Below are 14978 nucleotides of genomic sequence, written 5' to 3' on the forward strand. Positions count from 1 at the left end.
GCGGCGCGTAGGGTGCGTTTTGGCGTTTTCCGGTATCGGAAAAACCGGGTTTGGCAGGTCAGACCTCCTTAAAAACTGGAAATCGGTATCGGCCAAGAATTTTGCAATCGGTGCATCCCTAGTATTGGCGCTTGTTTCAGACTGTCAGGAGGTGAGTGGGTGTGCGCGGCAGAATGTTGTACTTCTTAGTCACGGTGTGTGTGTGTGTGTGTGTGTGTGTGTGTGTGTGTGTGTGTGTGTGTGTGTGTGTGTGTGTGTGTGTGTGTGTGTGTGTGTGTGTGTGTGTGTGTGTGTGTGTGTGTGTGTGTGTGTGTGTGTGTGTGTGTGTGTGTGTGTGTGTGTGTGTGTGTGTGTGTGTGTGTGTGTGTGTGTGTGTGTGTGTGTGTGTGTGTGTGTGTGTGTGTGTGTTTTGGGGAGGAGGTGCTGTGTAGGAGCAGTTCTCAGGTGTGTCCTGACACTCCCCTGTCGTGGTGTTGACGAAGCGGTTTTGGTTGTTTTGGACGCTCTTTGACCTTTTGATTGGGCAGCGCTTTTTTAAAAGTTGTGGAAATTAAGATGTAAAATTACCAATATTACTACTACTAGTACTGGTACTGTAAGGCTGGAGTTAGTCTATATGACAGGTTAGACGGCACACAATTATCCAGATTGCACCAAACATGCCTATTTGTTCCCAGTTTGACAACTTTTTTAAAGTTTATAATTGTACTTCCTGGTTGGACATTAGCAATAAATATGACATAGCTAGAGGTAATTCCATAACTGTTACCTAGCAACCATACTTGAATCAAGAGCCAAAGAGCCCATGTAAATGACCCAATACAAACAATGATACCCTACAACACCTATTTTGTTGAATGATTGTTTGAACTGTCATAAGTTTATCGGTTATGTGTAAATTGTGTCTCATTTCAATGGCATGTCGCATATTAATGACATCACAGAGGGATTCCCTTTTACAAAACCTTATTTTTCAATTTCTTCACAAACTGCAACTTAACTAAACTGATAAATATTTACCACAGGTGCTATCCCACGCAAGTTATAATTTGAAAAACAGGAGCACATTCCATAGGGACTTTTAATTGAATCACAACTAATCACTTATATTGAAAGAATCCTCTACTAATTTAGTGATTTAAAATAATCGTTTTCTAAACCTTACATGCCATGAGAAGGGGTTTTAGCATTCTGACCAGAAGATGCGGCATTTCTTTAGCTTCAATTTGGTCAAATTTAGTTACAAAATCATATTGATGGGTCATATGTAATCCAATGATTGTTTGTTGCAGCCCTATTTTGTTACTACTATAACAAATATTGCCACCTTACTGTACAAATACCACAAATGTATACTAAGTACAAGAAAAGATTGATCATACATAGGCTTGAGTAATTTAATGTGTTTCCTCTTTTACATGAGCCACTTGAATAACAAAAGGACTCTGGCCTTCTGCCTTTTAATGGCCACTACAGACAACAACTTGAACTGTGAATAAATTGGAAAACAGTTTATTTATATGCAATTAAGTTTTGCACAGTTCTGCTTCTGTAAAGGAAACGTTTGAACAAGCAACACGTTTTTAGCTCTGCTTTAATAATTTCATTCACTGTTTTATGAAGCATCATTTACAAAGTACATGTACTCACAACGTCAAAATGGGGACTAAACTTGGACCAAAACGGGACCAGAACAGGACCAAAAAACGAATACATCAGGACCCGATGTCAAACCAGGACTAACCTGAACTAGTGATGGACAAATTGATACAAAAAATATATGTAATAAAAACAACATATCAATACTGAATTGCATTGAAAAGTAAAAGTATTCACTACTAATCTCTCCCAAAAATGCTGTGTTTTAATACATTTTTAAAATACATTGTTTATATTTTTGTTTATTTGCGCTAATATTTAATTTTCTGATAATTATACCTTCTAAACGCCAGACTAAATCTGTTTATTGCAGAGACGTTTCGATGCATAATGCATAACTCATCACAGTACTTATCAGATCGAAACCAAAATCAATGCTATCGCTCATTATTACCGTGAACGCAGCAAAAGTCAGTAAATCTACACTAAACCATGTCCAAAACGTTTATTAATTTACTGCTAATCATAATTGGTAGGTTGTTTTTTTAATTCTTTGTGGCTTTCCCTTGGTTCAACTTTCCTTTCAGTCTCCTTCAGTTCAGACGTCATGTTGGGACAAGTCCTTCAATGCCCCTCTCTGTCCATTGTCTCTGCCCCCAAGAGTCTGTCCAAGGGTTAAGTCCAGTCAAAATGCTGCTGAATATGCTAAAGTCACCTTTGTAGAAAAGTCACCTTGTTGTCTAGGCCACCTAGAGTTACACATATGCTTTCTGCTCATTTCTACTATATTTCTGATGGACTATGAAGATATAATCTATATTTGAATATTATTTTTTTTCATCATTTTTAGTCAGTTATTTTGTCTTTGTCGTAAATTTTTCGGACAATCATTCTATGTATAATTTCTATGTTTATATGATAATACAGTGAGCCATAGGTGTGGGTTGTTTATACGTTTATTGTTCAGAGAGGATTAAAAACAATGGCTTTGTTTACACGCACACCAAAAAATCTGACTTATCTGATTTCTGGAGTTTTCAGATGATTGAATTGTCACGTAAACGGTTGCATCTGCTGTGCGTAACCTGATTTATTTCTGACTGTTCACACCTGCGCAGGACAAAGAAAAATAAGCAAAAAGGTCAAAATAATGTGACAAAGGCGACAAATGAACAAGAAAATCAGAATATGATAACTATTGATCCAAAAAGAGCATTTCTGTTTGTAGCTGTCACACTAGGAAAGTAAGAATACTCACTAATTTACAACCAGTGTAACAAGAATACAAAGAAAAAAAATCAAGCTTGAAATAATTATTTTAAAATGCATTGTAAAACAGTTACTATAAGCATCCACTAATTAAATGGCCCCTGTCACTGGTTGTAAACACACGCCAGAGCTAATGATTGAGTTATTCATTTACAAATCTGTTTGTTTGTCTTGTATTCCATTTGTGTTGCGTTGATATTCACATGTAGTCCATACGGGGGCGCTCTAACGTCAGCACATTACTACACAGTTGTACCGTGAGTATTTGGAACACTTTGTACAAATCATCTTCATGTATCGCTTTCACTAATTCCTTAAGCAACGTTCACCACTTGCACATTGCCCGTGTACATGTGTGTTTAATGTCATATCTAGAATCTAAAAATATGTGTTTATTTTAGTTAATTGAATTGTCCAACTCCTGTCAAGAAAATAGGACTCTTTGTACCTTGTTGGGGGTTTCTCATCGCGTGCATTGTCGGCCTTTAACGCGTTTTAATCATGGATCTATTATTATTATTATCATCAGTTTTATTCTAGGACATTGTATCATTTCTTTTGGCCACGCCGTACAATGTGGCTTTACAGTTTTGCCGTAGCCGCGTACGTTTTCCCGGCCTTTCCTCTGCGTGTTTTCCCCCCGCGCTACGGCTCTTTTCTCCTTCCTTTTCTATCCGGTTCTCCCCGGTTTCATCCACCTCCTGCTCGGCGCCCTCGCATAATTTATTCAAAACTGCGTCAGCTGAGGCGCAGGTGGAGGCGTGCCCCGCATAAATTACCCAAATGAGCCCGGCGTGAGCCAATGAGAACGCCGGATCCGGGTTGTGCCGTCTGCCTTATATGACGCGCGCTGCTCCCGTCGCTCCTCCAGTCCTGAGCCGCGCCGACATGAGCTGACCTTGGTGGGCTTTTCTGTGCCGCTGGTCTCGGTGCATCGGGGTGTTTTTTTGTGTGTGGATTTTTTTTTTTTTTTAGATTTATAAATATATATAGATTTTTTAAATTCGTACGCGGGCTCGTTTGGATGCGGAGCAGAGCCGTTTCCGCCGCGGTGGAGGTCGACTCTGAGCGACGGTGCTGCTTTTTGCTGCTGCTGCGGGCGAACGAGACAAGAAGATGAGCAGCATGAACGCGGCGTGTTATTCCGTGGCGATGGATCTAGGCGTTTGCCGGCTGAGGCATTTCAACTCCATTTCGTTTTTGTCGGCGTTGCTGAGCGCCGAGGGCTCGCATCTCACGCTCGAAAACAGGTACAAAAAAAATGAACAAAAATGGATAAATAAATAATGACGGTAATTACATAAGGTCCGCTGCGTCGTAACGCGGTGTCTATGGACGCAGCGCCCGGTTTGTAACGTAAACGGGATTAAATGTGGAAGCACTTCGTGGACTCTGCACCGCATTGGCTTCACACACACACACACGCGCACACAAAACCCCGCACAAAAGAATCCCGCTTTCTAGAAATGTCCAGAAATGTCCTCGATCCTGCCCCCCTCCTGCGGCTGAGTCACTTTTTCCGACCTCACGTTAAGCGAAAGGAAAAGCCCGTTTGTCTGTCTGATCCCCGCAGAAGTCAACTTATGTCACGTCTTTCTCTGTTACAGTTCATCTGGAGCCAGTGTTGTGGCCATCGACAACAAGATTGAACAAGCGATGGTGAGTTTATTGACCCGTTTGACCTTTTCATTTATTTACAATAGCTAAATGAAAAAAAGTGCTCGTTGAAGTTCTCAGCCGTTAACCATTATTACATTTTACACAATAAAGCTAGCGCCGTGGCTCAAACTAAACTAGCTAAACATAGATCTTCTTGACTTTCTAACGTTCTTTTTGTATTTGAATTGGCCTAATTTATCTTGTTTCCTCCGCCGGTTTTGTTTGGTTTCTGTTAGCGCTGTTGCTAGGCAAACTCAAAGCTAACACAGCTGTTAAAAATATCCCGCGCTCTGATTGGTTGATTATTTTGTTTGTGGGTGGGACTATGACGTATTCTCCATCTGCCTCTGTTTAATCATTTACCAACTCCTGAAAACTGCAGATTTAGGCAAAACACGCTTTTTGGACAGCACTACATACTTTTAATGCTCATTTCTGACACTTAGAATTAGTTTTAAACATCTAATGGCGTGCTTGAATTGTCAATCTCTTTTATATATATAATTACGACTAGTATTGTGAGACATTTGTATAAAAATAAGTCAGTTTATGTCTTGATTGTCCCAAATTTGTTTTTAAGTTATTCTCAAATAATCCACAATGTACCGAGCTCAGTCATTTCTGTGTGGCTGTGTCAAATTTTAACTGGTGCTAGCCAAACGACACCAAAAAACGATGGTTGTGCCTGTGTGCAAAGTCTCATGTTTGCTGCTTGTGTTTGTGTACAATCTTGCTAAACAACAATAGATAATGCATTAAAAAACGGAACAAAATGGTAGAACAGAGGTGAGCGTGGGAGTTGAACATTATTGAGAGGACGCAGGGTATAAATAGGGCAGGGACAGGAAACGGCGTGTGAGGTGTGGCCCCCGCTGCTCCCAAACTTCAGATAACTTATCTTCATTTGGTTTACCATTAGGCCAACTGAAAATCCTATGAGATCCTGAAAACACAATCCGAGCGCTCTGGGTGAACTCTTTTTCTCATTGTAAAGATGGATACACTGAACTGTGCAAATAGAAAAAGGCAACAAAAAAAAATTCATTCACTCATTCACCCACCTTTTTAGGGCTCATATATTCTCTATTATATAACCTTATTTGATTGATAATGCACTCAAATGTCTCAACGTACAATAGAAATAATCGTTTGATATAGATTGACTACTAGTTGCTGCCCTAGTACAGTATAATGTCACAGTCCTGAGCGCTACATCTTTATCTCATTATGATCATAAAGATGATCACTGAACTGTGCAGTAATGTGTCTACTTTTCAGAGCCCTGTGTCGTATCAGCGCTGTGCCTCATGCGGGTCACACTCTTGCCCGTTCGTTGTTCTTTTGTTAAAATATCTAAGGTGTTGCCGTGTGTGATTTCTCGCAGGACCTGGTGAAGAGCCACCTGATGTACGCCGTGCGCGAGGAGGTGGAGGTGCTGAAGGAGCAGATAAAGGAGCTGATCGAGCGAAACTCGCAGCTGGAGCAGGAGAACACGCTGCTCAAGACCCTGGCCAGCCCGGAGCAGATGGCACAGTTCCAGGCGCAGGTCCAGACCGGCTCCCCCCCTCCCGCGCCTCCCTCTGCCGCAGTGCCGGGCCCCCCCATCCTCCCGCAGCCCGCCTCGCACTCCCCCGGCCCCTCTGCGTAGCACGGGCACAGACTCATCAGACTGTAGCTTTGTTTTTTAGCTCGGACGCCGAGCCGCACCTTGCCTATGACAGCATGAGTTTTTGTTTTGCTGTTGAGACAAGTTTTTTGCACATATTTATCTCGGAGCGGGAGGCGGCCGGCAGCAGCGGAGGCGAACATCTCGAATGCTGTATTAACGACGGGGGAGTGATTCCTGAGGACGATGAAAGAAACGTTTTGCCAAACAAAAGAAAACAAGACTATAAAATCCAACAACACGGACATATCAGCTTGAATGTCTCACCAACACAAGCGACAACTTAAGAAATCACTGTGCCTGCGCCTGGATATCATATCGATTTGACTGAGAAAGTAGAGGAGGTGTAGGATTGTAATGGTTAACAGCTTGCTCCATGATGTAAATACAATCACTCTTTCGGCTAATGTTACAGAAAAGAGGAAAAAGGGCCTGTGAGAGTGATATGTTAGAGATGATTGTAATACTGACACAAGTCCTCATCTGGAATGAGGGGGAAAAGCGATAAACGATGGTATATTGGCAGCATTGACGATGTTACTTAAACGATGTCTGGTTCGGCGGGATGAACACAAAAGAGGTTTCGTACGAAGATGACGATCTATATTTTCAGTATTTGACTTCGAATCTCATTTGCCCTGTGACAAAAAGCTCATCGTTGCCGTTTTTCTCAACCCCGAACGAAGTGGCATGTCACGTGAAAATGTACCCGCCGGGGTTGGGAGAGATCCCGGGGGCTTTACGCTGCATATTTTCTGTTGAATTTCTACAGAAAGGAGTGACGGAAAAAGGATAATGTATATTTCTGTACAGTGTAAGTACATTGTAATATAGCGAGGAGGGGGAGGAACTACAACAGATATTTAGGTCACACAGATTGGAGCGAGAACACGTTTCTGGCTCGATCTGTGTCTATTTTTAATGCTGAATCTTCAGGACTGTCGAAACTAAAAAGGACTAGGTTATTTAAACTGTAGACATATCTCACGACTGCAACCTTTCCACTTTTACCCATGTAATGCACCTTTTTTTTGGGTTTTGTTTTTCTTTTGACAGTGAAGTAATTCTGGATGAAACGTAGCTGAAAAAGATACAAACCACAGGGATGTTTTTTCTTTTCTCTTTTTCGTGTATCGGTTGTATGCTCACGTTCTGTGCATGTCTGCGAAACCCGGTCTAAGAAACTGTAACGTTCAAGCCACAAAAACACTTGACAGCTGCACTTCTAAACTTTGAATAAACATGCTTCAAGAAGAACTAGCCCCGACCTCTGTCTGCTCCTTTTTGCACTGATGCAATTGTCGTAGCTGTGCACCTTGTTTTGTTTGCTCGTTTGTTAACATTAGGATGGACCAGTATCAAATGGGAGTAAGTGATGTTTTAGGATGAAATAAGATCAATTAGAAGCCCTGTTCACTGACAAAATAATACCATAATAATTCTCACAGCTGTTTAGAGACGGCAACTAACAATTATTTCATTAGTCGACGAGTCACACCTTTCTTATTTGCGTTGACATTTTTAACCTAAATACTGTGACTGAAGGCGAGATTATCTGCAAAGAGTGCGGAATCGGTTTCGCAGCTATTTTCATGTTTATTTTGTGACATTTTGATTGAGCAATGCTGTCGTCTGTTATAAAAGTCTTTTGACAGGTCTGAAGAATAGTGCAGATAACGAGTACGATGATTAAAAAGACGATTAGTGTTAGTTTGATTCAAGTCAATTATTCCGATTCATCGATTCAAAACACTCGTTTTAAAATGAGATAAGATGAGGAAATTTTGATGTTGCAACGCAAGTAGATACAGAAGTAAAAACGGATAACTTATAGGAAGCTTTAAAAAAAAAAAAACACTAATATAAAAACTCTTATTGACAAAACCTCTCATTCTTAATAAGGAATAGAGAAAACAAAATAATACTAATCGTGGCAAAAGTGAACATTCTTATTTACAGCAGTTATATGCACATGAATATGACATTGCGTATGAGTATTGGACATGAATATGACATTGCGTATGAGTATTGGACATGAATATGACATTATTGCGTATGAATATGACAGTATTGCACACGATTATTTTGTACGGCAGTTACAAGCTTTTGTGCGAAAAAGCTTGTAACTGCCGTACAATTCGACAGTATATTCAAAGGTGCCTAGAAAAGATCGTGCTCAAAAGACGCAAGTGACGTTTCAAATGGAGTAAATGGATCAACCGTTGCCTTGGGTGTTTTGCCATTTACGCTTAAAAAGACACGTTTATTGAAGACGAGCTTTTGCAGATACTCTCCTGTTCAGTTACTGCAGTGTCCCTTCAGTCGCTTTGACCCTACGATTACCAATACAAGGTACACGGCAGATTTGTCCTCTGTATTTGACCCAGCTATGGACCCCCCACCAGATCTGGAGCTAGGAGCTTGGTCTACTCAGCTGGAGGATTAGCCTACATTTTAAGCTGTTCTAGTACTTTTTGTGAGTAGGGTGAATTTGGGTCAATTAGAATACTTTTTTTTTTTAAACTAATACTATTACTAATACTATTTATTTGTCTGAAAATGCATATGACAGGTTAGACTACAGTGAACACGATCCTATTTAAGAGTGTACGAAACATTCAGCCTATTTATCCCCAGTTTATACTTGAACTTCCTGGTTGGACACGGGCAGCAAATAGAGGTGATTCTACAACCGTTACCTAGCAACCGTACTGTAAACAAGGGTCAACATCCATATAACTTACACTTATGGTACAGTTATGATTTACCAAACAATAATACCATAAAACGCCTTTATTTTGTTGAATGATCGTCAGAAAAGTGTATCGGTTGTGCGTGAATCGTCTCGTTTTCAATGGCACGTCGCACATTGATGACATCACAGAGGGATTCAGTTTTATTTTGTGTAAATTTCTCCACAAACTGCAACTTCACTGATGTAAAACTGATGAATATTTACCACAGGTTCTACACCACCAAACTGAGTCATAATTAGAAAAACACTTGGACTTTAACATAGCCAGTAACACTTTATAATAACCACACTTTAATTACCCTTAACAAACCATGAACAAAGACTTAATCATAATGAACAAATAGTGTATTAAGAATGATTCAGCCAGGCTCACAAACTACTTTATTAATACCTTAACTAACACATTAAGTAGTTACTAAGTTGATAAGCAATTTGTTCCTTATGAATTACATCTCTGTTCATGCTTTATTAAGGGTAATTAAGATGTAGTTATTCAAAAGTACCACGTGAACAACTTACCTGACGTCATATCTTTCAAATGACACTGTACGTTAAAGCCACGATGAACTCATGAAACCGGCATCTCCGTAAACGCTTCATATTTATTTGAAAAAGACACTTCCACTGATATGGCACATTGTCAGAAGGAATCTCGGCGCTCGAATCACTCGCGCAAACAAACACGCGATAAAACGACGCTCGCACGCCAAAGTGGGTGAGGAATGGATTTTCCTGGCACGCGTGGTTTTTCGACTGTCCATAGAAAAGCTGTCAGTACCACACACGCACACGGGGAGAGGTCCAGAGGCGGAGATCGTCTTCCATCCTGTGAGAATCCTAGATGGAGGGCAAAGGTCAACGGTTCTCTAGGGGCCAGGCACGATGATTTTGAATGGAAAATCTTAATATGTTTTGGTCAATATCAGCCCCAAAAACTCATTCATCTTGTGGCTTCACGCAACAGTTTGGCTACTGTCTACAATCGAGTCTGTGCGATTGAAAAACACCACACATTTTGAAGCGATAATGGAAAAATACTTTGACTCAAGCGCTGTATTTGTGCTGAAAGAAAATACTTTGAGGCTGGCAAAAGTGTCGAAAATCAGATACTGAACTATACGAAAGCAAGATACTCTTTTGAACAAGTATCGATCAAAAGAAATGACAGGAACAGGACAGAAATGGGCCTTTCTCGTACAGTTTTAGAACGACATTATCAGAACTAGTATAAGACGAGGGGGTTTAAAAAAGAACGTATGGTTACGCTGTGTTAAAAATGTCAGTTTGTTGTCTAAAACTTTGACCTAAGAATAAAGCGCATTTTAAAGTTAGCATTGTGGTATTGCAATCGAGAATCAAGTATAACCCTTAGTATCAAAATTGAAGCATTTGTATGATGGAAACACTACTTTGGGGCTGCTTTGTACAGATATATTGACCGTAAAAAAAGCGACTGAGCAGCATTTTGTCCCGTAACACTTTGACCTGCCCTCCATCTGCGCTTGAACACCGGTGGCCCTTGAGAACGCTGTGGCGGGCGGCGGAGGGTCTGGCGTGTCCGAGGAGGGTCCTGAAGGGTTTCTCTGGACCTCGGGAGCAGGACGAGGAGGAGCGAGGAGCGAGGGGCATGAGGCGATCACATGCCCATACGAATGCTCTGGATGATCTGGAATATGGCTGACGAGACACAGGTAAGAAAGAAGGAGAGAAATGATTACTATGTTGTTTATTATGTCGTCTTTGTGTGTTCCTCTTGTACGCACAGGCCTGTCGCAATAATGACTCACTACATCCACTTATTGTTCAGTAAATTACAGCTGGAACAGTGTTTATTTTGGTGCAGTTTAATGTTCTTTTTCATTTAAGCGATTCAAGGTTTTATAATTAACATCTACGACTCAAATAAAGGTTCAAAAAGGTTTAATAAAATAATAAAATGCTTTCGGGTCTTTGTGTCAAATGCACAAATACATTTCAAAATGTTTTATTGTGACAGGCCTTCTTGTTTTTTCTTTCCACTTTTCAACAGAAACCCACATTGTATTTAAAGCTGATGGGCAGAACTTGAAAGTGAACTGCAAAGTGGTAAAATAAAGTGTAATTTCTGTTTTCAATTAATTAATTTTGCCATAAAATGTTGATTCTTGGTTTTAGTCTTTCACTGGAAGAGCCCTCATTTCCTCTTTTCATTTCGATCGATGCAAAAACAGAACTTTTGAACACTGCTTTCGTCTTCTTGAACTACTTATTACAGTTTTGTTTCATAAAACTCAGAGTTAAACTAAAAGCACACATTTCTCTTTGTGTGTAGCTAAACTGAACACATGTGCAATAAAAGAATGTCTTCAGAAGCCGATCAGGAATGTAAAAGCAGGTTGTTCCCGATTAAAGCAGGTAAAAGCAACAGTCGACGCCCTGTTTATGATTTGTGTCTGTCATTAGTGCAAAGCAAACGTCTGCCTCCCTCGGGCCACGTCTGCGGCCAACACCTGTCAACGGAACAGGGAGATTTCTTTACTCTCAGCTGCCATTTTGAATATTTGTTTGACACAATATGTTCTTCTCCTGATGCCGTGTTTACTGTCTGTTGTAGGTCTGTGATTACCGGAGGTGAAACATGTGTTCATGTCTGAAACAAACGCACTAATACTTCTGGTTCTGGTTCCAGTGAAATCTCTTGTTGCAATCGAGAAGAAGAACTCCAGTGCACGGTTTACCTGAGCCGCACACGACAAAGACAAAGAGGGCGAGGAGCCAGGGCCCGACGGGATACTTCTCCTCCTGCGGCCTCTGGGGAACACAACACATACAGAATGCATTTCATTTAGCCCAGGGTTTAGCCAGCGCCGCAGTGTTTAGTCTGTGCGGCGTTTCTCTGGTCTCTGCGAAAACAAGCGTGTCACGATCGAGCTTTTTGAACCGCACGCCCTCCAAAACATGCAACGAACGACTCATTTTGTCTGAGAATAACAGCTGCAACTCTGGAGCTTCATCTGGGTCACATTGTGCAAAAAGAAGAAGGAAAGTTTTAGTGTTGAGATTATTGTGAACGAAACCGTTACGATTTAACGATTATTTAACGATTATTGAGATTGTGACTAAACAACAGTGAAATGTTTAATTTTCTTCTGTTCTCGTGGTCTGACATGTTACTGTTCCTCAAGTTTGTGACCGGCTTCACTAAATGTAACTTTCTAAATGCTCAAAATCAAAAGCTCTTTACTTTTAGGTCTATTATGGGGCTTTAGATTGTATAAAATAAACACAAAATTTTGCCTCTTAAATTATCACAGTTATTATTGTTGATTCTTATGATATATTGTGACTTGAATAATCACAATTATAATTAACAATAACCTCTGATCATCATTGACATCCCTACGAGCGTAAAGGTAGAAGCAGTAATAGGTTCATTAAAAGTTTTGCAAATTTGTATTAAATCTAACAAGACTGAGAAACTAAGAGCTGTCGACTCTTTCAACTCTCTTTTATTGTTTTGCTATTTGAATGTATTTCCTTTATTTGCTCGTTGTTGTTATACTGTATGGGGCTGTCTGTAGTCCTTTAGTCATTTAATCGATTAATCGGTCGATGGTGTCTTAGTTGACTCCTTTTTTTCGTTTGGATTATGAGGATTTAGTGGAAACAACAGCCAAAAGGAGAAAACATGGAATGAGCAACTTGAAGATTTGGGAGTGAATCATGAGTTTTTAATCTGCCTTTTTTTTTTTTTTTACAAATAAAGAGGCAGTTATTATTATTCTGTTTTGCTCCGCTTTTGTCCATTTTAGATTGCATTCATAAAACGAGCTTGATTTGTTGCTTGCAAGTCGTTATTATCATTATTATAAATCTCTAAAAAGCTTGACAAAAACGGCAAGTTATTCCTGATGGGCTCAACGTGCAGACAATTGAGTTTCAAGTCCACAAACATATAGAACATATAGAACATATCACATTGCGCCTCTGCTGCTGGTTTAGGGTCACACAGATGAATAACAAACCACAGAGAGATCTACAAATGAGTGAAAGATTTGGACAGATTTTGGGTGGACTCTTGTTCAGATGAGCTCATGACGAACGTTGTGACGGGCACAGAAGATGTCCTAACGTTGTGTTATTCTATCAGCATTAAACACATCGTATTCTTTGTGATTTACCTGGTCCAAAGCAGGAGTGGGACGTCACTGAACTGTTCTAAACACCTAAGCAATTTTCTCGAGAATGTGAAATAAGAGAAATGACGTGGGGCCCAGCTGCTTTTGAGAACTAGATACATGTGTAATTCTGTTGAGAAATGACTGTTCCCACACAATCCAAACGAGGGCACAGGGCTGTCACGTTGCACTACCCACACAAGTCTGTTTACAGGTCATTGAATAAAGATGATGTCACTCTGTCAGATGGAGACACAGCGGAGGGCGATGTCTGTTTGGATTATGCCGATGACGATATTCAGACGATCTTATGGCGTTCGTTCATCAGAAATATGTTGAAACGTGCCTGTAAATTAGGGCTGCTTCTTCTCGGTGAACCAAACACATCGATCTATTAATGTTGACTCCCCGGGAACCTACGCCAGGATCCTGATTGTGGACTTCAGCTCTGCATTCAACACCATCCTCCCTTCTCTGCTCCAGGACAAGCAAAACACTCTTTAGTCCATGTTCTCTACCAGGATCGGTTCAGCTTCATCGGTTTCATTATCATTCATCATATCATTTGACTTTTGCATGCTTAACAACACAGTAATCGACTGGCAAAATGATCGTTAGCTGCAGTCCTTCTCTCAAAACTAATCATAATGGCCTAATCCTGCACATTTTTATACCAAAAAGTACTAAGAAACTGTATTTCGCTATAATACTAATACTATTTAGCTATAATACTACACAAACTATACCACCATGACCATTCTCCTACAAGATCTGGAAAGTTAAGGACATTTTATTGCATTTACATGTTTATATTTATGTTACGTATATCACCCGGAGTTTGCATTTCCTTTTTCTTTCTTATAAAATAATCGCAGTAAGTACAGAGGAGTGGGTGGAGATAGGGGGCGGGTGAAAACAGGAATTTTCCGAGAGCGCTCAAAACTCAAATGCAGGACAACACATGCATGAATCAATCGAAATACAACTCGGAGTAAGTTAATGATGAGAGAACACTGTTATAACATGACTTAAACCTCATGAAAGTCATTATTACATACATTAGATAAATCCCTTTTAATTTTCAGTCTTATTCCAAGCACCCATAATCCTGATGACCATTTAGCAGCACACATCTGTAAAGGTTATAACCCTCCAGTCTCCTCAGCATCTGTAAAGTTGCACTGTCTCCTGCAGAGGGAGGAGCAGGGATCTTCTCACACAGCAGCGCATCTTGCCTATTTTTAGCACAAACACAACCCTCGTGTCTAATAAACACCCTGAATCATATGATAAACGAGACGTATTCACGGAGAAGCGGCGCGTTTAGCCCCATCACCATCACCACCATCCTCATCCTCCTCATCCTCATCCTCATCCTCAGCAGCAGCATCAGCATCAGCACAGGTCCTGCCGGTGTGGACGTCACCTATGTGGGCTAATGTCACGCTGACTTCATCCCCACTCACCAGCGTCTTGGCTACGTTTCCTCTTTGCGTGATGTTCTTGCTGTGTTTCTCGTTGGCCATGCGGATCCTCTGTTTTGCCACCATCTTCCGAAATGAAGCTGGACGCCCTGGAGAAACAAATCACTGTGGTTTATTTGACTGTTCTCCTCTCAAAGCTGGAGGCTGGCGTCAGGGAGCGGCGTCAAGTGGCTCGTGCTTAGCAACGACCATAGCGGAAGTGATTGTTCAAAAGCTGCTGATAAACTTGTTTTTTTCTATGAAATTTAACCAGTACACTGTTTGATATGATAACAAGTAACACGTATTAGTTTGCAATATACAATTATTTCCTCCTATTATAAAATTCGTATTTCTATTTTTTACGGTGTAGAGTAGAAACCAGAAGTGCTTTTGTCAACGCCTCCGTA

The 14978-nt window shown here is 40.5% G+C and overlaps 2 protein-coding genes across 4 annotated transcripts in view; one reads left to right on the forward strand and one right to left on the reverse strand.

Annotated features, from left to right (window-relative positions):
* The window catches only part of tsc22d1 (TSC22 domain family, member 1), a 34196-nt gene extending 26743 nt beyond the window's left edge, over positions 1-7453 (forward strand). For 2 of the 3 annotated variants that reach the window (XM_072445138.1, XM_072445140.1), the window contains exons 2-3: positions 4476-4527; positions 5912-7453. In XM_072445138.1, coding sequence (XP_072301239.1) covers positions 4476-4527; positions 5912-6175 — 316 coding nt within the window. In that variant the 3' untranslated portion in view covers positions 6176-7453. Of the gene's footprint in view, positions 1-3845; positions 4119-4475; positions 4528-5911 lie in introns of those variants that run through there. The other variant, XM_072445139.1, reaches the window with a different exon arrangement.
* A 2967-nt stretch (positions 7454-10420) lies between these two features.
* On the reverse strand, positions 10421-14768 carry serp2 (stress-associated endoplasmic reticulum protein family member 2). Its single transcript, XM_072444065.1, has 3 exons — positions 14572-14768; positions 11666-11738; positions 10421-10625 (listed from the first exon to the last, which is right to left on the reverse strand). The coding sequence occupies exons 1-3, from the start codon at positions 14653-14655 to the stop codon at positions 10585-10587; spliced, it is 198 nt and encodes a 65-aa protein (XP_072300166.1). The 5' UTR covers positions 14656-14768; the 3' UTR covers positions 10421-10584.
* Between the last annotated feature and the right edge of the window lie 210 nt (positions 14769-14978).

Source organism: Eucyclogobius newberryi, unplaced genomic scaffold (genome assembly GCF_026437365.1).
Source record: "Eucyclogobius newberryi isolate DKJ021-1_F unplaced genomic scaffold, fEucNew1.0.hap1 SCAF_14, whole genome shotgun sequence".
Lineage (NCBI taxonomy): Eukaryota > Metazoa > Chordata > Actinopteri > Gobiiformes > Gobiidae > Eucyclogobius > Eucyclogobius newberryi.

Bases quoted from the DNA above. Each gene is read 5' to 3' on its own strand.
- serp2 (XM_072444065.1), bottom strand. From the start codon at position 14,655: ATGGTGGCAAAACAGAGGATCCGCATGGCCAACGAGAAACACAGCAAG. The intron at 11,739-14,571 runs GTGAGTGGGGAT...TGTGTTCCCCAG, and splicing joins GAAACGTAGCCAAGACGCTG to AGGCCGCAGGAGGAGAAGTA. The intron at 10,626-11,665 runs GTAAACCGTGCA...GTGTCTCGTCAG, and splicing joins CTTTGTCGTGTGCGGCTCAG to CCATATTCCAGATCATCCAG.